General features: G+C 30.6%; 1 protein-coding gene and 1 pseudogene across 2 annotated transcripts in view; both read left to right on the top strand.

Moving 5' to 3' along the window:
* LOC145947846 (cholinesterase-like) overlaps positions 1 to 21542 on the top strand; it is a 28692-nt pseudogene extending 7150 nt beyond the window's left edge. Inside the window, exons 2-7 of the transcript XR_014427248.1 lie at positions 8810 to 9120; positions 10068 to 10251; positions 14379 to 14576; positions 21152 to 21200; positions 21267 to 21444; positions 21509 to 21542. The product of XR_014427248.1 is annotated as a cholinesterase-like (transcript). The remainder of the gene's footprint in view (positions 1 to 8809; positions 9121 to 10067; positions 10252 to 14378; positions 14577 to 21151; positions 21201 to 21266; positions 21445 to 21508) is intronic.
* Positions 20248 to 27508, top strand: LOC145947844 (uncharacterized). Its single transcript, XM_083057617.1, has 10 exons — positions 20248 to 21071; positions 21267 to 21444; positions 21644 to 21821; positions 22899 to 22922; positions 25613 to 25824; positions 25896 to 26045; positions 26224 to 26574; positions 26673 to 26729; positions 26871 to 27064; positions 27188 to 27508. Exons 3-10 carry the CDS (start codon positions 21703 to 21705, stop codon positions 27248 to 27250), a joined length of 1170 nt encoding a protein of 389 aa, XP_082913743.1. The 5' UTR covers positions 20248 to 21071; positions 21267 to 21444; positions 21644 to 21702; the 3' UTR covers positions 27251 to 27508.
* The last annotated feature ends 438 nt before the right edge of the window (positions 27509 to 27946 follow it).

Consider the following 27946-nt stretch of genomic DNA (forward strand, 5'->3'; position numbering starts at 1 on the left):
CAACTCGTAACAATTATGCGTGTAATTGTCGTCACGACTTTCAATGCGTCTTCACTTTCTGTCAAACTGTTCAATCTGTTTAAATTCACGTTGCGTCGTTTACCATCTCACTGCGTACTGCTTAAATCATTTAACTTCTGTTCATTACTCATTATCACGTACAATATTGTAGTCATTTTCATCCATTTCTTATCATTCATTATAGTTTCATTACTTCAGCGGCGTCCAGCCCCTGAGGCGGGCGGTAATGTTAAAATTAACTCATTTAATTTGATATTTCATTTTCGTTATTTCTATTTAATATTCTCGATTTCATCTATTTTCGGATTATTTGTCTCTTTAAACGATTCTCGCGAAAGCAGTGCAACGACTCGGATTATCGCCGAGCATGTTTACGTTTTTTTTCTGTTTCGCGCGTCTTTCCCCGCGCCTCGCCGCCCATCGCGGCCTTATTAAACAGCTGTTCGAAATGAAAACATTTTTCGAGACCTTGACATATTCTTATATACCACACAGTAATCGACCGACTTTTCGTGCGTTTACACGTCTCTCGATCAGCTGCGCTTCGTTATCGCGAAATCCTTTGTTCGCTAATTTTTCAAGTCTGTGATAATCTCTTGTGTTTAATAAGATTTTCTGTTCCGAAATAAACTCGTGTAACTCAGATCATTGTGTCGCTTAATTGCGTATTCACATTCGCTTCGCTTTAACAGAGATTCTATTCTATTTTAATAAATTTAAGGAATGTGAGAATTTCACGTTCCTCACGCGATCACCGCGCGCCGCTCTATTTACATTTTTTGTTAGTCTCGCTCGCGTTCACCGACGGCCTTACATGCCGTAATCTGCTTTTTCCGAAATCTCGTGATTTCGACGAGCCAATCAGATCATTTCATTTATTGTGCTTCTATAAACTTCGTACTGTCGGTCGTATATTCCAGTTAGTCTTGCGCCTGCTACCGCCCGCCAAGCAATCGATTTAGGCGTTCACGACGCGTTCACCTCAGTTTACAAGTTAAGATCCCCGTCAGCTAATTGCGATTATCTCAATTGGCAATCGGATCTTACTGCAGCTCTCGCGCCGGACAATCACCATCTGTTAAACTTGGTATAAAACATTAAAGGGTTGATATTAAGAATATAAAGTTGTTTATCTAACACACCGAAGCAATATTCTATTTTTTGTGCTTCTGCAAGTCCTTCAGTGAATCTGCGGATTCACGTCACACAGACTCCTCGCTCAGCGCTGGGCGGATCCAACATTCCTTTGCGTGAGATAAAATACACGATCGCGCCTGCGACAAACATAAATAAACTTTATTGGTTATTAGTCCTTTATGTTTAAAAAAAAATTGTAACGTTAATCTATTTAATTTAATATTTATCTATAATTACTCACAGAGAGATTCCTTCGTATGTTTATTATTCTTTGTTTTTTGTTTTCAACGGGCTCACTTTTTCACACATCTAACCTTTACTTGACTTTATTTCCATTATTTAGCTGACTTATATAATTTGTCTATTGTTGAGATTAGTTCAACCACCCGCCTTACAATGTTAACACGATCGTTCTGCTGTATTATCTAATGCTATACCTCCGTCCTCTAGTTGCGACGCTAGATAATTATGAGATCTTCACATTTGTGAGTTAATTAGATTTGTTTTGAATTAAAATGTAACATTCACATCAAGCTTCACTCTATAAAAAAGAAATATTTCATCTTGTAACGTACCGTTTTCCCGATACGGCCGAGATCGCTCAGTCGGAATCACAGGATTCGGGAAGGGCTCTCTCTCTCAGAACACAAGACCAGTTAGTTCGCAATAAAAGAATATAATTTTATTTGGTGTAGAGTGTGTTTTTACATGGGTGTGTATGTATGTATCAATGTGTATGTAAACGCTGCCGTGAGTGTGCAGTTAATTACTCGCTAAATGGTGGTATAAATGTTTGGTAGAGTGCAGATATAAATGTTCGTATAGCGACTCGGTCGAGTTGTTGTACGTGCGTGTTTAATAACCCGGGATGCGTGTTGATATGATTTAAAGGACCAGACCATTAAACGTCTCGGTATCGGTGTTAATTTTCGCGCTAGCGGTGACGGCGCGATCGGCGGGGCACGGTGGGGTAGAGAGCGCGTGGTGACGGTACGCGCGTTTTCTATCCGGCCTCTCTCGGGCGAGCGTTCGATATATCGAAACGCCGCGTACGGTCTTATTCGCGGGTTCCTTGGAATTGATTATTTCGCGGAGGATGGGGTCCCGTGGATGGTCCCCGGCGACGAGAACTCCCGTCAAAGGCGGGGAACTCCCCACCTCCGTTATGCAATGCCGGGGCTAAGGTTAGACGGAAGACGGACGCCTCCGATAATTGGGAACTTCCCAATGGAGACCGGGTACTCCCGATCCCCGCGGTCGTGGTCCGACGGTGTGAGCGGGGAAGTAGCTGTGCGAATCTGGACGGGAACTCCCGTCGGAGGCTGGGTACTCCCTACCTTTCTCGGTATTCGCTAGTTACGAGTTCGGGATCTGGTCGAGGTATTCTAAATGTTTACCGGAGCGGATCGGAAACTGGAATCAATCTTCTTTAAACGACGCCGGCCTTTCTATACGGCCCCGGGGCCCGATCTTACGTCCCTTCGGAGTGGTTCGGGTGACGTCGGTTCTTCTCGGGATCGTCTCGTCGATCGGCGCGATACGGAGTGGGAGACGATATCGAGGGGCGGCTGTGATAACGGCCGTGTTTCTGTGTGGCTTTAAAATGTGGCGCATCGCACCTGCTGCACTGCCCGGCGGGTGGTCGCCGGGCGCAGCCCTCCGGCGTTGGTTGGCCGGGTAACGGGGGGTATCGTTACAATCTAGATGCGATAACACGAATATATTTTTCTCATTGTCAACTTCTGGGCTTTTCAACCTAGTGAAGGAAAAAAACGTCGACTTTACATGACTTCTTGCGGAATGATACAGTTCCTCGCGGCTTGAACATCACCAATTAATTTATCCGTTTAATTTTCATACCTTCATCTATTGTATGCGCTGAAAAAGGCTCAAAGAAAGAGCCGAAACGTTTGCTATTATTAATTATGTAATCGCTATCATCATCTATGTAATTTTATATTAAATATATTCAATCTAATAAGCATGCGCTTGATTAACTGCGCCCGGGCTCTCATAGCCAACTCAATTTGATATTTAACTATTTACTATAATAAAGATTTTTTTATATCTTTACTTTTAAGCGAGCATTAATTAATTCGTTAGAATTTTTATTTTGAATATATATATATCAAAGAGTTATCCAATTGTTTATTGCAAATTAAAAACATGTTTGACACCTATCTCGCTCTAAAAAAATATTTTAAGCTAATGCTAAATATATATTTAGTACTTAAATAATCAACAATATTTATCATAATTGAAAAATGATTGCGAAAACTTGTACGAACTGACCTAGCTGGATTATGATTTATAATTTAAAAAATTATAAGATTAGAATGAGGCAGAATTAATTAGCTAAACTTGCTTGCTGTATCCTTAATGATTCCTAATGGATTTATCGCGCAATCCTTCAGAAAGCAGCGTCAGGGACTTTCGCACTGCAATTACGTGCCTTATGTAGCGCGATCACGTAATAATAATCCTAATAATAAAAGTATCGAGTTATTTCTTCTCCGGATTTACGCGTCGTTAGTTATTTTTTTCTTCGCAATTAATTTTAGCAGTGGTTTCGCACTTTTTTAAATCAATCCTAAATAATATATCCTACGTAGCGTATTATTACGTCTTTCTTTCGCGGAAAAAATTATGTTGCAATCAGATGAATATATGATAAATTTTTCCGAGCCCGAGTTCATTGTAAAAAAAAGAGTCTCAATAATATATAGAATGTTTCGACACTTTTTTTTATCGTCTCTTTATATTCATGTGATGTTCTGTCGTTGTAAATACAGCACGTGCATCGTTTAGCTTTGCATACGTTATGGACTGTTGCTAACATTATTGCATCGATAGTTAAAATACATATTATATAATATTATACATAATACATAAATTAGTAATTTTGCATGTGCTCCATATATGTGTATATAATTCTCTCTTATTATTAATATTAATATATTATAAAACTAATATACAGAAATGTAAAGATTCATATAAAAATTTTCTAAAAATATAATTATTTATATATTTATACAATACAGTATATGTAAGTTTTCTAAAAATATAAATATAAAGTTAAAATATAATATAAAATAATAATATAATATAAAAATATAATAATACGAGGCGCATTTTTTAAATAAGATCCGTTTTGAAATAAAAAAAAGATCTTAACATATAGAAATAATTTATTATAGTCAAAAAACTTCTACAAGCTTACTTTATTTTTCCACACAATCACTTTTGACTTCCACGCATTTTTAATATCGTTTCAATTCAACAGCTTCCTAATTCCATTATCGTAAAAGTCTGCCGCCTGTGTTTTGAACCAGTTAGTAATGTCGTTCTTTAGTTCACTTTTCTTTTCATTCTTTAGTTCGCTACTGAATAGACAATTCTGAAACCGTAAACCGCTGATTTTCGTAAACCTTCTGTCATCATTGTTGGACGACCGCTACGCTCTTCGTTGAATGAACATTTTCTTTGTCCTTCTCTAAACAAACGACACCATTATCTAACTTTATTGTCACCCATAATATTTGGTCCATAAATCTCACAGTTGTCTATTCAATTTCTTAATAGCGAACTAAAAAACGGCGTTAAGGCCCGGTTCTACCAACGTCAGTTAACTTAAACCTCCGGTTAAATTATATGTTTGTCTCTTTTTAAGAACATATCTAAAAAGAGACAAAGATATAGTTTAACTGGAGGTTTAAGTTAACCGACGTTGGTAGAACCGGGCCTAAGTGGTTTAAGATACAGGCGGCAAACTCTTAAGTTTTAAGACAATGGAATCAGGTAGCTGTTAAAACGATAAATTGGTGGAAGTCAATGATGATTATGTGGTAAAATGAAGTAAGCTTGTAGAAGTTTTTTGGCTATAATAAATTATTTTTATATATTAAGATCTTATTTTTATTGCAAAACGGACCTTACTTTAAAAATGTGCCTCGTATAATATAATAATATTAAAATATAAATATAAAATATATAAATAGAAAAATATAATAGAAAAATATATATAAAAATGCAAAGTCAAAACATACAAAATTAAAGTTCAAAGTATAAAATTATAAATATCAAAAGTTACAATTATAATTTGTTCAAAATGAAGTTACAAAATATGTTTATCTCTATTATAAAATAAATGAAAGTTAATTCAATAAAATTTTATAGAATAAAATACATAAAATGTTTTTATTAGTGCTATTTAACAAATGGCATAATTATTTGATGATGTAAGTCGCACTTTACACACATTAAATAGAAGATAGGAATTGAAAAGATAATTAAATGATAAATATATAAATAGGAGAAGCTAAAAATTAATATAAAAAGGTATTAATACTGAAGAAGATGTGCAAAGACACTTAATATTAAATTTATTGTGTTTGCGAAGCAAGTTAAATATGTTACCGCAAGCGTTTATATGATTTGAGTCGATTGGAAGATCGTTCGAAAGTGTTTTTAAGAGAAAATAAGAAAGTATATTCAAATCAGAATATTTCAAATATGTTTCTAAAACTATTCTATGCGGTTTACGCATAAACTTATAGAATAAATACATGTTATTGCAATGTAAGAATTTATAAATAATTAAATAACCATATTAGCTATTATTTATCAACAATAAATATTCTCCCTCGCCATTATTTTAAAACTTACTAATAACTAGATAGATTTTTTTATGATTTCTAATTGTCAAGTATATTTTATATTTTGTCGCAATATTGAAATAATATTTAATTTTTTATACACATATTTTTCTTTAAAATAGAATTATAAAAAAAATTGATTAATTGAGTTATTATAAGATAGCTTGTGTCAATTGAAATAATTTTTATATTAAGCTCTTTTTTCCTCTCTTACTGTTTTTTACATTTTATGTTTTTTCAAATAAAATGTAATATACAGAAGAGATTCATCTTGTATTTAATTAATAAATGTAAGAAAATTTAACGATCTCAAAATAATGAAGTAAATTACAACTGATTAATTATAATACGATTTTACTGATTAATTATAACTGATGAGATGTGAAAAACGAAAGATTGTCTTATCAAGTTTCTTGCAGGTGATAATAATGCAAGATGCAGTGCATCTTGTATACTTGAATAGAAGTGACAGGCATTGAAATGTTATCCTCAATCTAAGCGAAGTACATCACGGAAATCATGCTAATAATATTTTGCTCCCATTAGATATTCTGCTGGTCGATTGCCTTCGTCATTTAACGACTTACGAAGATTGCTCCTTGCATTTTATTCATCATTTATTTCGTAACATCCACGCGTATTCAGTGATGCTAATATAATACCTGATATAAGGATATAAGAGAAAAAAAGAGAAAAAAGGAGAGAGAAAGAGAGAGGGAAAGAGAGAAAAATTATCTGATATTAATTTGTTGTTAGAATTTCAATAAACATAACTTTTTAATAACTATTAACTTGCTCGTTTAGTTGGCCCATTACATTATTATCAATTGTTATATCAATATACGAGCGTAATATCCAATCTTTTCTTTTTTGATAATATAATCTGATATTAATTTTGAATTCTAGAAGCTTGGAAATTTATCATCAATTAGATATAAAGTAAACCGTAACAATAGCGGAAATAAAACTAAAATATGTTGACGTATCAAATTTAATTATTATTTTATTATATAACAAATTTTTTTTAACATTTGTCATATGTAATTATATAAAATGTTAATTTAAAATTTTTAGCAATGTATAATATATATTTCTTAATTTTCTCTACTCGAATTTGTATAATGTATTTCTCATTTACTAATATAATGAAAAATAAATATATAAAAATATAAATATAAATAAATATCAATAAAATGAGAATTTAAAGTATTTATTTTATTCTTAATGTATGTTTTAATACGTCATGGTTCTATATTTTATTTACTATTATGTTTATAAAGAAATGTATGTGCTTATTGATTCTTCCTAATTAAATCTTGCAGTTAAATTTTTTATAGGAAACTTAATAAATAAAAGTATAAATGTCTTTAGCTGTCGATTATTTTTTTTCTCAATTATGTAATATGAGATAATCACAAACACATTGCATAATTCTTCGTAAGTAATATCATCGATTTATTCTAAAAATGAAAAAAGATGTTATTATGCATATATTATATAAACACGAGTAAAGTCATTCACCAACACACTCTGTGGTTTGTTTTTGCAAATTTTGTATTGAAAAATTTTACATTTTTCAATAAAGACATTATACTTAATTGTAATTAATATCACAAATAATATCAGGTTAATATTTGAATCATGAATTGAGATTCGAGATCAAATCTTGAGTTTTATGTCAAGAATGGTATTAAATATAGCAATTAATATTTTAAAATATTTAACATAAAGATCTTTAATGTTACACATAATGTTACACATTTTTGCAAATTTTTTCTATTTCGATAAATCAAAATGGCTAAATTAAAAATAATTTTAACTTAATTTTGTAAAAAGCAAATACAAGTATGACAAACGAGTTTCCTTAATCATAAACATCGTCATAATTTTGCTCATCGAGAATAATTTACTCATATAAGTCGCTTACAAGAATAAGCACGCGCATAAATTACCTACGCTTCGAATAATAACATAAAATATACATGTACATTAATCAGCATTACAAATGGCTGACGCATCAATGCGAAATTTGTTGTCTCTACACTTGAACATTTACATATTAAATATAAGGTTCATTTTTCAGAACATTTTTGCGTAAAAAACGGAAGAGCAAAATACAATTGGAAATCTCATTAAACTATATTATAAAACTACAGTATTATAAAATATTTAATATTATAATAAATATAAATACCATATCAAATAAGACTCGTTAAATAATAAATATTATATAATAATAAATATAAATGCCCGTATTAAATTTATTTTCGATATTCAATTCTGCAATATAAGTAAAACATCTATATTTGTAGAAAATTTATACACTATAATTTTTAGATTTTATATACAATTCCCGTGATGTTTATAATATTTATTTTGTACAAATGTGTAATATATATTTATTATATATTCGTACAATTTTATGAATAAAATTTTAATAATATTAAAGCATAATCGAAATAATTTTTATTACTTAATTTTTTCTATTACTAAATTTTTGCCTACTTTCGTTAAATTCGGCTCTCTTATTAATAATATTTTTGTCTCCACTTCTAAAAACATTGACTAATTCTAAAGAAACCAAACAATTTAATTGAACGTTCTGACACAACAATTTCATATTGTGTCTCAAGACAGTTTCATAAAAAGGACTAGTAAAAGTCAGGCACTGATATTAGGAGCAATACAATTCTTTTTAAATTTCTCTATACCTATTGTTTAAGTTTCTGGTCCTTTCTTTGGATCATCGAAGAGTCGAAACGTTCAAAATAAGTATAGAAGATTTTAAAAAGAATTTTATTGCACCTAATATCTGTCCTTGACTCTTACTAGCTTCTTTCATACCTTAGTATCCAAGACAATTTATTGATCTCAAGACAAGATAAATTTCTTTATTTCCAAAGTGTCGTGTCCTTGAAACGCTTAATTTGTCCAGCCTTCGCAAGATCAATTTCCATGCATGGATGAATCAAAATCATCGCAATTTAATTTTTTTGAAGCCGCCTCAACCCGCGGCCGCCTGGAACGGAGTACGAGCAGCTGTGGAAAACGCGGAAATTTGTACGCAACGGAATAGCTACACATATCAGGAAGAGATCGTCGGCGGCGAGGACTGTCTTTACCTGAACGGCTATACGCAGCGCGCTTTCGAAACGCCGTCATCCACCGCCCATCGATATCCGGTCATGATCTGGTTTCACGGTGGCGGATGGCTCACCGGGGCTGGTCATTCCGAATTTTTTCCGGGCCCAAGTTTCTGCTGGATCACGATTTTGTCCTCGTCACCCTCAATTTTCGGTGAAGTTCGATCTTGATTATTCTTTAACCTTGAAGGAGTCGCTATTAAATGACATTATTGATTGCATGATTGACATCTGTCATCTATTTTCAGACGAATTAAAATATAAAGACATATAGGGGTCATTCTTAGATTACGTTAGGCTTTTGGGAGAAGGAAGTTGAAGTAGTTCTTACATAAGATTTTTTAAAATGTTCCTCTGATAAGATAAAATCTAATCAAAATTTTTCTTGTCAAAATAATCATAAAAGTTTTCATTTTCGTTTATTTTTATCAACTAATTTTAATTATTTTATAAAAATAATGAAAATGTAACTTTATATTTTGAAAAAGAGACTTACTTTGGTACAATAAGTGTATTCAAATTTTATACCACGTAGGTGACTACTGTCACTCTAAGATTAATTGTGTAATTTAATTTTTTACACGCAGAGATGTGTAATTTCTTATATTAAAATTATGTAAATATATTATATGCACAATGAATGATGTTTGTTTTTACGCAATTATTGGGGAGGAGGAGTAAGAAAGTTATTACAATTTCTTTTATATACGAGGCGCATTTTTAAAGTAAGGTCCGTTTTGAAATAAAAAAAAGATCTTAACATATAAAAATAATTTATTTTAGCCAAAAAACTTCTACAAGCTTACTTTATTTTTCCACATAATCATCATTGACTTCCACCTATTTTTGATATCATTTCAACAGCTTCATAATTCCATTTTCTTAAAAGTCTGCTGCCTGTGTCTTGAACCACTTAGTAACGGCGTTTATGATGATTATGTGGAAAAATAAAGTAAGCTTGTAGAAGTTTTTTGGCTATAATAAATTATTTTTTATAGTTTTATATTGTTAAGATCTTTTTTTATTTCAAAACGGTTCTTACTTAAAAAATGCGCCTCGTAATTCAAAGAGAAATCGATTTTTAAATAAGATGTGTTATGCGTAATAACACGTCGATTTTTCGGAGGACCTGGAATGTCTGGGCAATCTTGGATTGAAAGATCAGCAGCAAGCCATGCGATGGGTGCAGGAGAATATCGTTTCTTTTGGCGGTGATCCGAACAGAGTGACTCTCTTTGGCGAAAGTGCGGGAGGCGCAAGTGTTCATTACCATATGGTGAACCCTCTTTCAGAAGGTAAGATCTTTGGCAAGATTTTTATAATAAATCACATTAATATGTATATATATATTTGCATCTATATATGAAACACTTTTATTCTCTCCGGCCTTTGTGTGGTTTTTAAATCCTTATAATTTATCTCTTTAAAATATTTAAATGACATTTATCTTTAAATGCATTATATTCTTTCTTTAATTATATAAATAATTGATATAGTCAAAGTCATAGTCATATTTATTCGGCTTCCCCTAGAGGTTTGCCTAGAAGCTTTTTAGGGAAGTTCCAAACCCCTTACATCCTCCTCTCTTCCCTTATCATATACAATACTTTCACACAGAATATCATAGCCATTATCCTCATTCTCGTTCTTCCCCGCTCTACCTCCTTCCTTCTCCCATTTCTCCTGTTCCTCTCTTTTCATCTTCAGCCTCTCCTTGCTTTGTCTTGTCTCCTCTCCTGCGTCCCTTCCTTTCCCTCCTTCCATTGCATTTCTCATCTAAACAGAAACTTCTTCGGACAAACACACACATAAATACATCATTCCCCTGTATCCTAGCCTTAGGCGACCTTATAATCATTCTACTCCACCCTTCCCTACCCCCCTTTCCCGTCTTCCTTCCCTTTTCCCCCTTCATTTTCCCATGCCTTCCTATCCCTTAAAATCTCCCCCCTTTCACCTCTTCTCTCTTTTGACCTTCTGCTTCCTCCGATTCCGCTCTTACGCCTCTACCTCCGTTTTGTCTTCTCCATGTCCCGTCTCCTTCCCTTCCTCCTCACCTTTCCTTTTTCCACCCTTTTATACCAGCCCCTCCTTTCCAACTTCCCATCTCTTTTTGTCCTTTCACCCTCGGCCTGTTTAGTTCCCTCTCCTGCGTCCCTTCCTTTCCCTCCTTCCATTGCATCTCTCATCTAAACAGAAACTTCTTCGGACAAACCCACACATAAATACATCATTCCCCTGTATCCTGGCTTTAGGCGACCTTACAATCATTCTACTCCATCCCTCCCTTCCCCCCTTTCCCGTCTTCCTTCCTTTTTCCCCCTTCATTTTCCCATGCCCTCTTACCTTTAAAACCTCCTCCCTTTCACCTCTTCGCCCTTTTAACCTTCTGCTTCCGCTGATTCCGCTCTTACGCCTCTACCTCCGTTTTGTCCTCTCCGTGTCCCGTTTCCTTCCCTTCCTTCTCACATTTTCCTCTTTCCTCCCTTTTGTACCAGCCTCCCCTTCCATTATCCCATACCACGCATCTTCCTTTTGCCCTCTCCTTTCTTACCTTTTCCACTATCCTCCACCTTTCCCTCCTCTCCCCCATCGTTAACTCTTCATCTATCCCTAATCCCCATTTTCTTCTAATTTCCCACCCTTTCTCTATCCACTCTTTTTTATCCTCCTCTTCCCCCGTCACCACTATCAATACCCAAGAACCTACTTCCCCTTCTCTTTCCTTCACCCCCTTTATCTCAAACTCCCTACCTAACACTCTATCCACTTTCCCCCCATAAACTTTTTCTTTTCTAACCTCCCATCTCCCTCTATCTCTTATCCTTCCTTTTCTAACCTTCCTACCTCTTCATCACTTTCCCCTGTCTTGTCTCCTATTCTGCGTCCCTTCCTTTTCCTCCTTCCATTGCATCTCTCATCTAAACAGAAACTTCTTCGGACAAATACACACATAAATACATCATTCTCCTGTATCCTGGCCTTAGGCGACCTTACAATCATTCTACTCCACCCTTACCTATCCCCCTTTTCAGTCTTCCTTCCCTTTTCCCCCTTCATTTTCCCATGCCCTCTTACCCTTAAAACCTCCCCCTTTTCTCCTCTTCACTCTTTTAACCTTCTGCTTCCTCCGATTCCACTCTTACGCCTCTACCTCCGTTTTGTCCTCTCTCTCTCCCCTCTTCCCTCCGATGCACTGCTTCATCCCTGTTATCTTCCGTCCGCTCTCTTCCAATTCTTCCTCTGTCTTCTTCTTCTCTCCCCTCTCTTCCTTCCTCTTCTCACATTTCTCTTCTTTTATCCGTTCTCCTCTTACCGCTTCCCTCCTGTCTTCTCCGCTCTCCGACTCATTCTTTTTACACTCCTTCCTCTCTTTCTTCCTTTCCTCTTCCAATCTCTCCTCCCCTTCCACGTTCTTCCTCCATAACCTCTCCATCATCTCCAGTCTCTCTAGCCTTTTCTCCACTCTTCTTCTCCTCTCCTCCTCCTCAGTCTCCCTCTCCGACTTCCTCTCCATCATCTTCAGCATCTTTTCCATTATCACTCTCATCTCCTTTATCTCTCTCACTCCCTCTTTCATCCATTCCATCTTCCGACTTTCTCTCTCTCTAACACCGTATCCTCTCTTCTATCGTCTCCTAATTTTTCTTCAGATCTCTTCCTCTTTTCCACTTCCGGCTCTATCAGCGTCCTTTCTTCTTAATCTCCATTATCTCTCACTTTCCACCTGCTCTCTAACCTTCTTCCACTCTTCCAAAACATTTGTCAGCTGGATCACTATCGACCCTGCACGTGTCGATCATACCGGTGGCGCCCTCTTTCCACTTCCACTCCTGTATCCACCTTCCTTCGCCGTCGCCATCTGAACCGCTCGACCCACTCTCTACTTGCCGCAACCTCCGTGGCGCCCTCTCCATCTACCCTTTCTCTCACTTAAGCCTCTCCTTACTGTCCAGCGCCCTCTCTCTCATCTCCTCTGCCACGTCACGTCTCCTCGTCCTTTCTTCCCGTTGCTTCATATTATTCCACCTTCCTACTAAAATAAAATCCTTTCTACTTCGTTCTCACGCTCACCATCACCTCACTCAACTCCTCCTGTACTCCTCTATCCGCCTCTTATTTCCTTCTCCTCCATCTCACCCAACAAACCATCTTTTTCACGTTCCAACATGGAGCACTACTTTCCGCCTGTCACTACCTCCGCGGCCATCTTCTTTCCTAAATAATTGATATCAATTATATATAAAATATTATATTATATATATAAATATTAAATCTATTATTATATTATAATTATTATTAATTATATAAAATATAAAAAATATTTATCTTTTAATACATTATATTCTTTCTTGAATTATAATAATGCATATAGTTTAAAATATAAATTAAATATTAATATAAAAATATAAAAAAATTATAAAAGCAAAATATACGTACTAAAAGATATCTATATGATTTGAACATTTTAGGGAGATAAATTATAAGGAAATAGAGGAGAGTAGGTTAAATAAAAAATTGAAAGAGAAACAGGTTATTAGTTTGCTCGTATATATAAAAAGTATCATTTAGCTTAATTTTTTCTTCATGCAATGCAACGAAATGTACATTATTGTACATATAATGAGTATTAATACCCTGATCCAATTTTATCGCAAAAAATCATTTGCGATCCTGATGAAAATACATGTTTTATAGTCACGCTTTTTTTCTTCTAAGTCGCTTGATGATGTTAACAAGTCACAAATTTAAAGCTTGACGAACCGGTTTCAAGATCGACCACGTTACATTATTATTTTCTTATTCATCGAAGGAAACAAAAAAGATATCCAGTAATGCAACTTAAAAAAATTGTATATATAAAAATATTATTAATATGTTTATTGATACATATTACATTTTTGACAACATTATAAAAATTATCTATCAATTGAGAAAATATTAGCTGCATTTTATGAATCTAAAGTTGAGTGGACTATATAATATATAAAACATGTTATTTATATATAAAAAAGAAATAAGGATATAATTTGATGTATTTAAATACGTATTTTATTTTATTGTAATCAGAAAATAAAATTTAATTAATTATTATTAACAAAAATATAACATAAACAAAAATATAAAATGATATAAAAAATAATAGAATAAAAAGAAGAATAGATTCGTATGTATTTATATATATTAATAAAATATAACATTGTTGCTATTAAAATCGAGTAGATCAAATTATAATAATTTTTAAAATTTTTACTTTTGGCAATTATTAAAGAGAAGATTATATCATTATACGTAACATGGAATGTATTATGCAATCAGACATATATGTGATTTGCAGTTTCTTGTAAAACATGAAACATTTAATTGGCGTAATATGTTTATGCGCGTGAAATATTTACATTTTTTCTCGTCACACACACAGGTCTTTTTCATCGCGGTATCTCGCAGAGTAGTAACTTTTACAATCCGTGGACTTTAACGCCACCGGGATCCGCCAAAAAGAAGACCATCATCCTGGGTAAAGGTTTAAGATGCAACACCGAAAGTTCCGCAGAACTTATCAAATGTCTGCGAACAAAAGACGCAAAGGAGATTTATTGGTACCGATCGTCTTTTCCAGGTAGGTAAATGAATTTTTTAACATACTAGAACAACATAAGCGCGCGCTACGCGCGCGCCATTCTTCGATTTTATATAAAAAGAATGATATTTTTATATAAAGTTTGTTTAAACTTGATTAATATTTTTTGACAGAAATCAGCTGATTAAAGCATTAATTTGTTAATTAAATTTTAAAATAATAGTATGTAATAAAAATTATAAAGTAATAATATGTTTTAAATAAAATGTTATAATACTTTAAACTCGATTAATATTTTTTCACAGAAATCAGTTAATAACTGTCAAAAGATATTAATCGAGTTTAAACATACTATAACATTTTATTTAAAACATTATTATTTTATAATTTTTATTACTAATTATTCTTTTAAAATTTAATTAACAAATTAACGTTTTAATCAGCTAATTTCTATAAAAAAATACTAATAAATCGTTAATTTGCTAATTAAATTTTAAAATAATAGGTTATAAAAATTTAAATGGAAATATGTTGTAAATAATATGTTATAATGCCTTATCTGCGATTAATATTTTTTGATAGAAAGCACCTGATAACTGTCAAAAATATTAATCGAGTTTAAGGAAAATTATAACATATTATTTAAAACATATTATTTTAATTTTTATAACACATTCTTATTTTAAAATTTAATTAGCAAACAAATTAACGCTTTAATCAGCTGATTTCTGTCAAAAAATACTAATAAAGCGTTAATTAAATTTTAAAATAATATTATGTCATAAAAAGTAAAATAATGATATGTTATAAATAAAATGTTATAGTACTTTTTAAACTCGATTAATATTTTTTGACAGTTATATCAGCTGATTTCTGTATCATTCTTTTTAACATAAAATTGAAGAATAACGCGCGCTTGTGTTGTTCTAGTCCTTTTCTAAAAAAAAACATGTTAAATCGATTCCCGCAATTATTGTTGACAATCATCGGGAAGAATCAGCAGTTTGACAGTTTATCCAAAATTAAATTAAATTAAATAATAATATATGTTTTAATATTTTAAATTGGATTAATATTTTTGACAGTTATGAGCTGCTTTTTTCAAAAAATATTAATCGCGGACAAATAAGTTTATATTAAAAGAATATATTATAACATACTCGTATAATATTATTTACATATCTACAACATATTATTATAATTAAAATTATAATATTTTGTAAGTAATAAACACAGAGGATTTTATCTTAAAATTTACCCTGAAAATCATGGTAATCGTGGGACAATATGATATGGAAAGAATTTTATGAGAATTTCTCTGATTAATATTTATCACAATAATAATATATATTACAATAAAATATTAAATATGTTTGATTAATTTTACTATGCAGTTTAGTAAGAAATAATCCCAGCTCATTTGCTTTAATAATATAATTTTTTAAATATGACACATATAGGTAATATGAGATAATTAAATAATCGAGCTGGAGTTAATTTTTTAATCAAAATACATATATTCCTGCCCAAATAAGATATTAAAACGGCTGGAATGATCCCAGCTCATTTGCTTTAATAATATAATTTTTTAAATATGACACATATAGGTAATATGAGATATTTAAATATTCGAGCTGGAGTTAATTTTTTAATCAAAATACATATATTCTTGCCCAAATAAGATATTAAAACGATTGGAATAATCCCAGCTCATTTGCTTTAATAATATAATTTTTTAAATATGACACATATAGCTAATATGAAATAGTTAATTAATCGAGCTGGAGTTAATTTTTTAATCAAAATACATATATTCTTGCCCAAATAAGATATTAAAACGGCTGGAATAATCCCAGCTCATTTGCTTCAATAATATAATTTTTTAAATATGACACATATAGGTAATATGAGATTTTTAAATATTCGAGCTGGAGTTAATTTTTTAATCAAAATACATATATTCTTGCCCAAATAAGATATTAAAACGATTGGAATAATCCCAGCTCATTTGCTTTAATAATATAATTTTTTAAATATGACACATATAGCTAATATGAAATAGTTAATTAATCGAGCTGGAGTTAATTTTTTAATCAAAATACATATATTCTTGCCCAAATAAGATATTAAAACGGCTGGAATAATCCCAGCTCATTTGCTTCAATAATATAATTTTTTAAATATGACACATATAGGTAATATGAGATTTTTAAATAATCGAGCTGGAGTTAATTTTTTAATCAAAATACATATATTCTTGCCCTAATAAGATATTAAAACGATTGGAATAACCCTAGCTTATTTGCTTTAATAACATAATTTTTTAAATATGACACATATAGGTAATAGGAGATATTTAAATAATCGAGCTGGAGTTAATTTTTTAATCAAAATACATATATTCTTGCCCAAATAAGATATTAAAACGGTTGGAATAATCCCAGCTCATTTGCTTTAATAATATAATTTTTTAAATATGACACATATAGGTAATATGAGATATTTAAATAATCGAGCTGGAGTTAATTTTTTAATTTAAATACATATATTCTTGCCCAAATAAGATATTAAAGCGATTGGAATAATCCCAGCTCATTTGCTTTAATAATATAATTTTTTAAATATGACACATGTAGGTAATATGAGATATTTAAATAATCGAACTGGAGTTAATTTTTTAATCTAAATACATATATTCTGGCCCAAATAAAAATATGTTATAAAAATTAAAATAATAATGTTATAAATAATATGTTATTTAATAATAATACTTTAAACTCGAATAATATTTTTTGACAGAAATCAGCTGATAAATGTCAAAAAATTTTAATCGAGTTTAAAGTACTATAACATTTTATTTAAAACATATTATTTTATAAATTTTATTACATATTCTTATTTTAAAAATTAATTTACAAATTAACTTTTTAATCAGCTGATTTCTGGCCAAAATATTAATTGCGGATAAAGTATTATAACATATTATATTACTTAAAATATATTATTATAATTATAATATGTTGTAAATAAAATCATATGTTATAATATATAGTTATAATATACGTATAGTTTGTCCGCGATTAATATTTTTTGACGCAGAAATCAGCTGATAACTGTGAAAAAAAATTAATCCTAGATAAAGCATTATAATTTATTATTTTCAACATATTACTATTTTAATTTTTATAATTTATTATTATTTTAAATATTAATTAGCCAATTTACGCTTTATTAATATTTTTGACATACATCAGCTGATTAAAGCGTTAATTTGCTAAATAAATTTTAAAATAATATTATGTTATGAAAATTAAAATAATAATATGTTTTAAATAAAATGTTATAGGACTTTAAACTCGATTAATATTTTTTGACAGTTATCAGCTGATTTCTGTATAATTCTTTTTAACATAAATAAAATTGAGGAATAGTGTGCGCGTTGCGCGAGCTTGTGTTGTTCTAGGCCTTTTTTAAAAAAGGCATGTCAAGTCAATTCTCGCAAGTTTATATATATATATATTATATATAATCTGTACTGTGAAATTTTAATTTTAAGCTAATGGATCGAGTGTTCCTTTTTTTTGCGAAAATTCTTCTTGTCGCTGAAAGAAGAGACGTCAAACACTTTCCAAATTTTTCGGAAAATAGATTTTTTTTCAACTTTATTTTCATCTCTGTGCACAGTGTATTTCGAAACAATCTGTAATATATACGCGAAAAGATATAGCAGCGTTAAATTAATCATTTATGAGATATTGACGCTAAATTGAGAATAAAATAGTCCATTGATTTTAAAATGGAATCGCGCATAATTCTGTATTCGCAAGCTGCCTAAAAGTTGCCTCTTTTTTGTGATGTTGATTAGCTGCCTCAATATGCATTGTAAATTATATTCATAGCATCGAGACTATCATTGCGAGGGTTAGCAGTTTGACAGTTTGTCCAAAATAAAATAAAATAAAATAATAATATGTTTTAATATTTTAAATTCGATTTATATTTTTGACAGTTATTAGCTGATTTCTGCGTCAAAAAATATTAATCGCGGATAAAGTATACATATATTATAACTATATATTATAATACATATTATTTTATTTACAATATATTATTATAATTAAAATAATAATATATTTTAAGTAATATAATATATTATAATACTTTTTATTTTATTTTATTTTATTTTGAACAAACTGTCAAACACACTGCTAACTCTCGCGATGACAGCTGCTCGATGCTATGAATATAATGCACAACGCGAATCGAGACAGCCAATTAGTATCGCAGAAAAGCGACGACAATGTCAATAACATGCCTTTTTTAGAAAGGGATTTATCTCTGATAATAACGAATCATTGTAGATGATGTCATGTATAATATTTTCAACAATAATAATATTTTATTAAGAGAGTTTATATAATATAATTAAAAAATATTATATAAATAAAATATGAATATGACAGTTATCGTAATGTTAAAATTAAAATTAAACGGGACAATTTAATATATGTAAAACGAAATATTATAATTAAAAAATACAATAAATTTTTTTTTTAATTACAATTATAGATTATTTAAAAATAAACAATTTATTTTACTATACTTCTAATTTACTGGAGTTTTTCTTTCGTTAATATTAAATGAATGAATGTTGAAACGATCTCAATCATGTTTCTTAAATCACGAAGTAAAAGGAAGAAGTATAAATAATTTCAATTATCGAATAATTTAATACAATTTATTTCTTACTAATTAATTTCTCTGTCGATTTATAGGCTTCGTATATTTTTCACATAAATATAGGTGTCTTAGAGTGTGCAAATGTAACATTTAATTAGATGCAAAGTATGTATATATATAATCTAAGAACTTGAATTAACTGCTGGAATTTGACCTGAATATTTAATACTTTGAGTGCTAGAAATAAGGATATAAAACTGAAAGTTATACAAGCCGCAGAGGGGGAGACTATGGGCGGAGACATGACCGAAACGGACGAGTTTTCGTCCGAACCGCAGCACGTATACTCTCATTGAATAGAGTATATATTAAAGTGCACAATGAAGCAGTTGCTTATTCACTATCAAAGTGATTGCAGGAACGACATAATCGCGATTTACCTTCAATAAGTATCAGAAGTGATCATAGTTATTGACATTTGTAGTCATAATGAAAAAAATGTATAACTATTTATTTGTCGAGCTCTCTGGTAAGTAATTCTATCTTTTTAATCAAATTAATGCATTCTTTAAGATGCTACAAAAGTATACGTATATATTAATTCTAAATTCTAAAGACTGTTACATTAAGATAAAATTTGTGCTATTAAAACAGAGTGTTTTATACGCGATATTCTTGAATAAACTTCAAAACTTATTCTTATTTACGTCAAAGTAAATACCCCATATAATTATTAAGTAAAAATTACCTTTTAATTATACAAATCTCATTTTTTTGATATTTCATAAATCTAAACCCAGCAAACCAATATGTAACTGTTACATAACGTAGGGAGCACATGAAGAGAACAATATGTTATATTTCACGGTTATATAGACGAGATGTAAATGTTATATAATCTTGAGAGCATTTTAGAAGAACAAAATTATATTTCTTCGTTACATATATAATTCATAATAGTTCTTTAAAAATGTAATATAACACACATATAACTCGAGATACATAACATAAATATAACAAAACTGTAATCGTTTAGCAATATAACGGATGTTATATTACTAATACATATAGAATATATTATTACAGATATTCTTAATATAATTGCGATGTAACTTGAGTAACACGCGAGTTATTTTTTTCGCTTCTCATCCAGTGATTTTTTTCTTCCTTTTTCTGGCATTTTTTCTGTATAATTAATATAAAGGTTTATGAAAGATTTAAAAAGAAAATTCTCTCTCTCTCTCTCTCTCTCTCTCTCTCTCTCTCTCTTTCTCTGTCTTTTTTCCGTTGACAGAGACGGACCGGGTTTTTTCGATGGATGCGCTCGTCATCGCGGCTATTACGAGTGCAATCATTGGCCACGTACCGACACGTGATAACAAAAGGATGCGCAATGCTACATTACGCCATGCGATTGGCGAACACCACGTGGTGTGTTTGTTTCCCCGGGGTCGAGCCGGCGAACGTGGAGACAAGTCCGGGGTCTCTGTTCTCCCGGCCATTAACGGTGCATATGGTTGTTCACCGGGCGTGTGAAAAGTTAATATAATAATATAGATTCCTTGTGGTTAATTTGTGGTATGTGGTTAGGTTCATTCGCGTTCTTGAAATCATTGAAGAATTTTTTAGCCATTATTGGATTATTCACGTGTATGGTTTCGCAAGCGCTTTCCTTTTCTACGTTCCTTATTGTTCTTTTTAATATATGTGGTCTGGTTTTAAAATTATTTGCCAATACTCTCTCGTTCGTGTTCTTGGAATCATTGTTAAGAACTTTTCTACACCATGTCTTCCAGTATATATATATTGTGTGGATCTCATTTGTCTCGTTAAAAGTGATGCAACGAATTTCCGGTAAGTAAAATTCTGATTCTTTTATATCGATATCGTTTATTGCATATTTCATTAATTCAGTTGTTGCGTATCTCTTACAGAAGAACAAACCTAATCTGTTAAAAGATATGTATACGTTACGTATATTAGGTCTGTTCTTTATAGCTGAACTAACTGCACTAGTTCAAAGTTAATCTTTTTTCTGTAAATTTTCAGTACTGGTAGTGAATTTTTTGGACTCAGCCTTGATAGAGACGGGCCACGTTTTTTCACTCATGTGCAACAAGTGTGCAGGCAATCAATGCCACTGTAATCATCGCAGCATCATTATTCTGATTGCGTCTCCCAGTATATCACATATTGGATCTGTTAAAAGTGATACAGAGAAACTCTGGTAAGTAAAATTAATTCTGATTCTTTTATATCGATATCGTTTATTGCATATTTCATTAATTCAGTTGTTGCGTATCTCTTACAGAAGAACAAACCTAATCTGTTAAAAGATATGTATACGTTACGTATATTAGGTCTGTTCTTTATAGCTGAACTAACTGCACTAGTTCAAAGTTAATCTTTTTCCTGTAAATTTTCAGTACTGGCAGTGAATTTTTTGGACTCAGCCTTGATAGAGACGGGCCACGTTTTTTCACTCATGTGCAACAAGTGTGCAGGCAATCAATGCCACTGTAATCATCGCAGCATCATTATTCTGATTGCGTCTCCCAGTATATCACATATTGGATCTGTTAAAAGTGATACAGAGAAACTCCGGTGAGTAAATTAATTCTGATTTTTTTATATCGATATTGTTTAAACTTGCATATTTCATTAATTCAGTTGTTGCGTATCTCTCACAGAAGAATAAACCCAATCATAATAATAAAGTAAAATAAAAAAGTATGTGTGTCATTTTGTCTGGTATATTAATTTAACTTGTCAATTAATTAATATTTACATTAAATCTTGTTTTCAATTTTTTAAATTTATTTTAAATGTATTATTCTTTATAGTATTTTACACTTGTATGTAATGTTTCATATTCAGAAACAATTAATTTTAAATTAAGATTTAAAATCAATTATTTTAGATTTTTGCTAATATTAATTTTTAAATGCACAGTATATTATGATTTTTCTCTCTCTTTCTCGCTCTCACTTTTTTAATATTATTTTTTTTTTCAAGAACTCGATGTAAAGAAAATGTTTTAATCTTCTATAATGTAAAAATAATGCTGTAGTAAAACTCAGATTTTTTTAGATTCAAAATACTAATCACTTACATATTTTATGTTAGTTAAATATAATATCGAAAAAATTAAATGTTATATTTTAAAATTGTTACTGTATTGTTGTGATAAAAGATATACAATAATTCTAATAATGTAAAATAATTTTTTTTTCGCAAAAAATAGAAAAGAAAAATTATAACAAGATTTAATATTATTTAAAATTTTGTAACATATTATTCATTTAATTTATTTTTCACACACATATACAATCATTCATATTATCATAGTTAAGAAAAATATAATCGTGAATAATGCAGTACATGCTATTTATAATGTTTCTCAAAAAATAGTCGTGTTTTTCTTAAACATTCTAATTGAAAAATAAAACAGATTTGAATTATAAAACTCAAGAAAAATATTTTTCTTGATTTTTTAATGAAATTTTCGTACTTTTTGGTTATATTGTATGACATCGCGTCAAATTATTTAATTTGACATATGCATGTTTGATAAACGTATTTTTTAATGTTTTTCATACTTGTGATTTCACGAACATGATGTATTTATCCTTGTGTCATTTATATAATGGGCATAAATATTATTTTGTGTCTTTTTTACAGTGTTTTTTCGTATAATATCGATAGGTACGTCATATATATATAATATATTCTGCTCATTGTTAAAAAAATTGATTAATATATATAATGTCACGCAAAGATTTCTCTGATTTATCCCAGCGCCAAAAACGAAGAATTGTATTACGCGAAAGTAATGTGTTAAATGTTTTTGGCCCCCAAAGTATTAAAAAAACATGCACAGAGGAAATAAATAGTGCAATAACTATTAATGATTGTAATTCAGAAAATGACAATGCAAGTATTAATAATTGCAGTGCAAGTATTAATAATAATTGTAATGATATCAGTTCTACTTTTAATGAAAGTGAATCAGATGCTACTGACAATGATTTCCACAGTTTATCATCAGATGACACCGTAAATATTGGAAATTCCTTGCATGACGATTTAAGATCTTGGGTAACAAAACACAATATTAGTCAGAGTGCCATAAATGATATATTACGAATTTTGTTAAGAAATAATTTAAGTGTTCCAGTTGATTGTAGAACATTAATGAAAACACCACGCAATACATTTTCAGAAATAATAAAAATGAATGACGGAAAATATATTCACTTTGGACTTGCAGAAGATTTAAAGCATTCGATTAAAATACATTTTCAAACATCATTGTATCCAACAGAATTGAAACTAAATATTAATATCGATGGTTTGCCTATTACAAAAAATACGAGTAGTCAATTTTGGCCTATCTTAAGTGCTATAGTTGCAAGTTTTTACACAGAACCATTCGTTATAGGCATTTATCATGGTAATTCGAAACCACAAGATGTCGATGTTTTTCTAAAGCCGTTTGTAGACGAAGCAAAACCCATTCTTGATACCGGTTTGAATATTAATGGAGGAATTATTTGTATTAAATTTAATGCTATAATATGTGATGCTCCAGCAAAATCATTCGTTTGTGGTATTAAAGGTCACACAGGTTATTTCAGCTGCACTAAGTGTATACAAGAAGGTGAATTTATTCACAATAAAGTCGTATTTTTAGAACAAAATTCAACCTTGAGGACGGATTTTTCAAAGTAGGCAGCATGAAGAACATCACGCTGATAAATATTTAACTAAACCAACTATTTTAGAGACTTTAGACATTGGAATGGTTTCGGATGTGCCATTAGATTGTATGCACCTTATTTTTCTTGGTGTTAATAAAATAATGCTTCGATTTTGGATTAAAGGTCCGATAAATATACGATTGACTGCTGTTCTATTACATAAAGCCCAACAACTTAATAGCAAATTGAAAATGTTTATACCCATAGAATTTGCACGTCGTCCAAGGGATTTGCTAGATCTAGATCGTTGGAAAGCAACCGAACATAAGCTTTTTGCACTGTATACAGGAATAATTATAATGAAAAATGTATTATCTAAAAAACTATACATACACTTTACCTGTCCGTGCGTTGCTGTAAGAATTGTATCAGATAAACAATATAAGCATCTGCTTGATTACGCACAATCTCTTTTTGAATTCTTTGTTTGAAAATTCCGCGAGTATTACGGAGATCAATACTTATCACATAATGTCCATAATTTAATACATATATGTAATGATGTTAAACGGTTTGGAACAATTGATTCTTATTCTGCTTTTAAATTTGAAAATTACTTGTATACAATTAAAAAGTCATTAAAAGTTAGTGGCAAACCTTTAGAACAAATAGCTAACAGAATTATAGAAAAGAGAAACATTGAGAAAAACTTTTTAAATCCTTCAAAAGATTTTCCAATAATTCATTACAATAAAAATAAAACAAAAGTAAATAAAGAAAATATATTTTTTATTTAATCGGCTCTCAATATTAATAAATAATAAATAAATAAATGTGATCTGATGTTCTAGATGTCGGCAACTAGAGCCAAGCGCGAAAATTAATTTCTAATTTTTCGGAACAGTATCTCTTGGTTTGAGATCACTGAGTTCCATTTGATTAATTATCAATTAAACTCGTACTTACAATGGAAAAATAGGCGAGAAAAATATAGGTCCGAAAAGTCGCTGAAGCGGGAATTGAACCCGCGTCTTTCGCTTTCCGAAAGACGTTATTTCCGGCGTTATTTACAAAAACATCTAATTTAGAAGGCAAATGAAAAATATAGAATCGAAAGGGTCTGAATAGCTTAGTGGTAAGAGCAGTCGCCCGGAAAGCGAAAGACGCGGGTTCAATTCCCGCTTCAGCGACTTTTCGGACCTATATTTTTCTCGCCTATTTTTCCATTGTAAGTACGAGTTTAATTGATAATTAATCAAATGGAACTCAGTGATCTCAAACCAAGAGATACTGTTCCGAAAAATTAGAAATTAAAAGTAAATAAAGTTGAGTTTGATGGATTTATCTTATCGTCCAAAAATGGCAATAACTGTTGTGTTCTTTCAAATGGTATAATTGCTACAGTAAATGATATTTATTTAAAGAATAATATTCTATATTTTAGAATAAAACAATATCTCTCTATTGAACCATTCTTTACTTCTCCGTGCGATTCAACGCTGGTAGGAATTTATAAGTTATCTGATAGTGAGGCAGATTTATATGCAACTGTTACAGCTGACCAAATTTCACGTAAATGTTTAAAAGCAGATGATGTGTCTTCTGATGATAACTCAAGTATAGTTTTTAGCTTATTGCATTAGGACGATAAATTATATATTTACATATAATTATATATATATGACTGTATTGAAGATATATATTGAACGTCAAAATGAGTTTCCCGTATGCGGTTGTACAATTTCCGAATGAAGGGACATACTCCGAAATTCCGACTTCGTGGCTTACAAAAGATTCTACTAAATGTAGATGGCCAATGACTAAAAATGCTTCCTTCTTCGTTAAAAAAAACTATCCACCAGAGACAGACTGGTTACTTTTCGATGTAAACGTAGAATGCTACTGTGGTAAGCATGCGTAAAAGTGACTATTCCAAATAAGAATTATATAATATTAATATAATATTTCATATTTACAGAGACTTTCGAAAAGGCACGGAAAAAATCAGAAGATGCTAATTACACAACTTCTTGTGAGGAAAGCAGAGGACGTGAGAAAAGAGTTGCACATGAAAAACAATTTCACGATATCTATGAGACTTCCGGTGACAGTGCGAATGACGATTACAGTAATTACATTGTATTACATTATATTTCGATTGCATTTTATTACATTATATTTCTATTGCACTATCAGAAACCAAAGTTTTCCTTTCTAAAATTGAATTTTTTTCCTTTAATATAATATCAATGATTTAGTGTGAAAGCAACTATTCACGCTTTACTAACTTTTATTACACTTTATAGATTCACCTCCGCGGTTATGTCAGACTGCACCCAAGAAGTCAAAAATAGATAAAGATCGGGATTCATCCAGAAAAAAATATTTGTCCGCCAAACAAGTCCCGCATGAAAAGCAATCCTCGTATGAAAATGCCGCCAAACAAGTCTCGCATGAAAAGCAATCCTCGTATGAAAATGCCGCCAAACAAGTCCCGCATGAAAAGCAATCCTCGTGTGAAAATGCCGCCGAAGAAAGCTCTACGCCAAATCGTTTATTGTGTGATACAGAACACAGAGAGTTGATACAAACGTTTGAGCTTCATAATATTAATTTGAATTTATCGACATCGGAACCTAAGGAAATTAATTTACAAAGTAAGAGTTCAAAATTATTTTATTTTCCATGTTATCTTTGATAAATTGGTATGTAACATAAGATGTCAAATCTATAATTAATACAATAATTTTTTTAGATGTAAATGTTATTTCAAGTTCCCCATTAGCTGCATTAGCTACAGTTGACGACATTGGTAAGAACCTTATTTTACATTTACATTATTGTGTAATACACATTATAAATACATGATGCTTAAACTTATTGTATCCTGCTACATCCTAATCAGAAGCAATACAGTAAGAGAAAATTTATATGTCAATTTATTATATTTCAGAAAAGTTAATTCCAATTTGTGTGGAAATCTTAAAATATATAAAAAGCATCGACAAAAGGCTGAAAAATTTAGAAAGAGGCGTTAATGCGGAAGAGCCTACAAATAAATTCGATGATATACTTCCGATCAATTCCATACGAAATCTTAAAGAATTTGAGGAAAGCATGGAAAGTGTTGAAATAAAAGCAAATTTTGTAAGTTAATTTTTGTATATAAATAATATTTATTATGTGAGTAATAGTATATTGAATTACATTTATTATTTATCTAATTACGTATGTGCGAATGCGTTTCTAGTCTCACTTAATTTTTTTAAGGTCGAATTTATGAGTAATAAATCGGAGGAAAAGGCAGCAAAAATTTGGTTCAACGGTGCATGAGCCGTTTATTCACAAATGAATTCGACTAACAATAAGTACTAGTAAAGACGGTCAGCCCTGGGTAAATTTCTATCTCTACCAAATGGGCTCGGTGGGCCCGTCATACGGTCTGTAATAATTATATTAGTTATTCTCTCCAACCTGTACGGAGGATAACTAACAAGAACATTTTACCGACTTTACCTTACCAAATTCCTATCTCATTATTTATATATGAATATATAATTATTATAATTATGTTGAATATAAACTATATAATGACACTAATATAAATAAAAAAAATAATATATAAAAATAATATAATTATAATAAAACAATAATAATATTAATAATTATTAATAAATAAATTAAATAAAAAAAATTAAAATTAAAATAATATACAAATTTAAAAAATACACATATATATATATATATAATTATCGTATTTGAATATTTTGAATATTGTAATCTCTTTAAAACATTGTTTAGAGATTATTATTATTAATATATTTTTTTTTAAATTTGTATAATATATATATATATATATATATTATTTAGTATATATTTCTCTCTCTCTCTCTCTCTCTCTCTCTCTCTCTCTCTCTCTCTCTCTCTCATTCATTCATTATTATCATTATTTTTATTTTATTTATTTTTCTATTTGTTTTATTTATGTGACAATAAATGGTTTTCTTGCACTAAACTTTTTATATTTTA

The sequence above is a fragment of the Prenolepis imparis genome, unplaced genomic scaffold (genome assembly GCF_030444845.1).
Source record: "Prenolepis imparis isolate NDT839.2.m4 unplaced genomic scaffold, iyPreImpa1.0 SCAF_162, whole genome shotgun sequence".
Classification (NCBI taxonomy): Eukaryota; Metazoa; Arthropoda; class Insecta; order Hymenoptera; family Formicidae; genus Prenolepis; species Prenolepis imparis.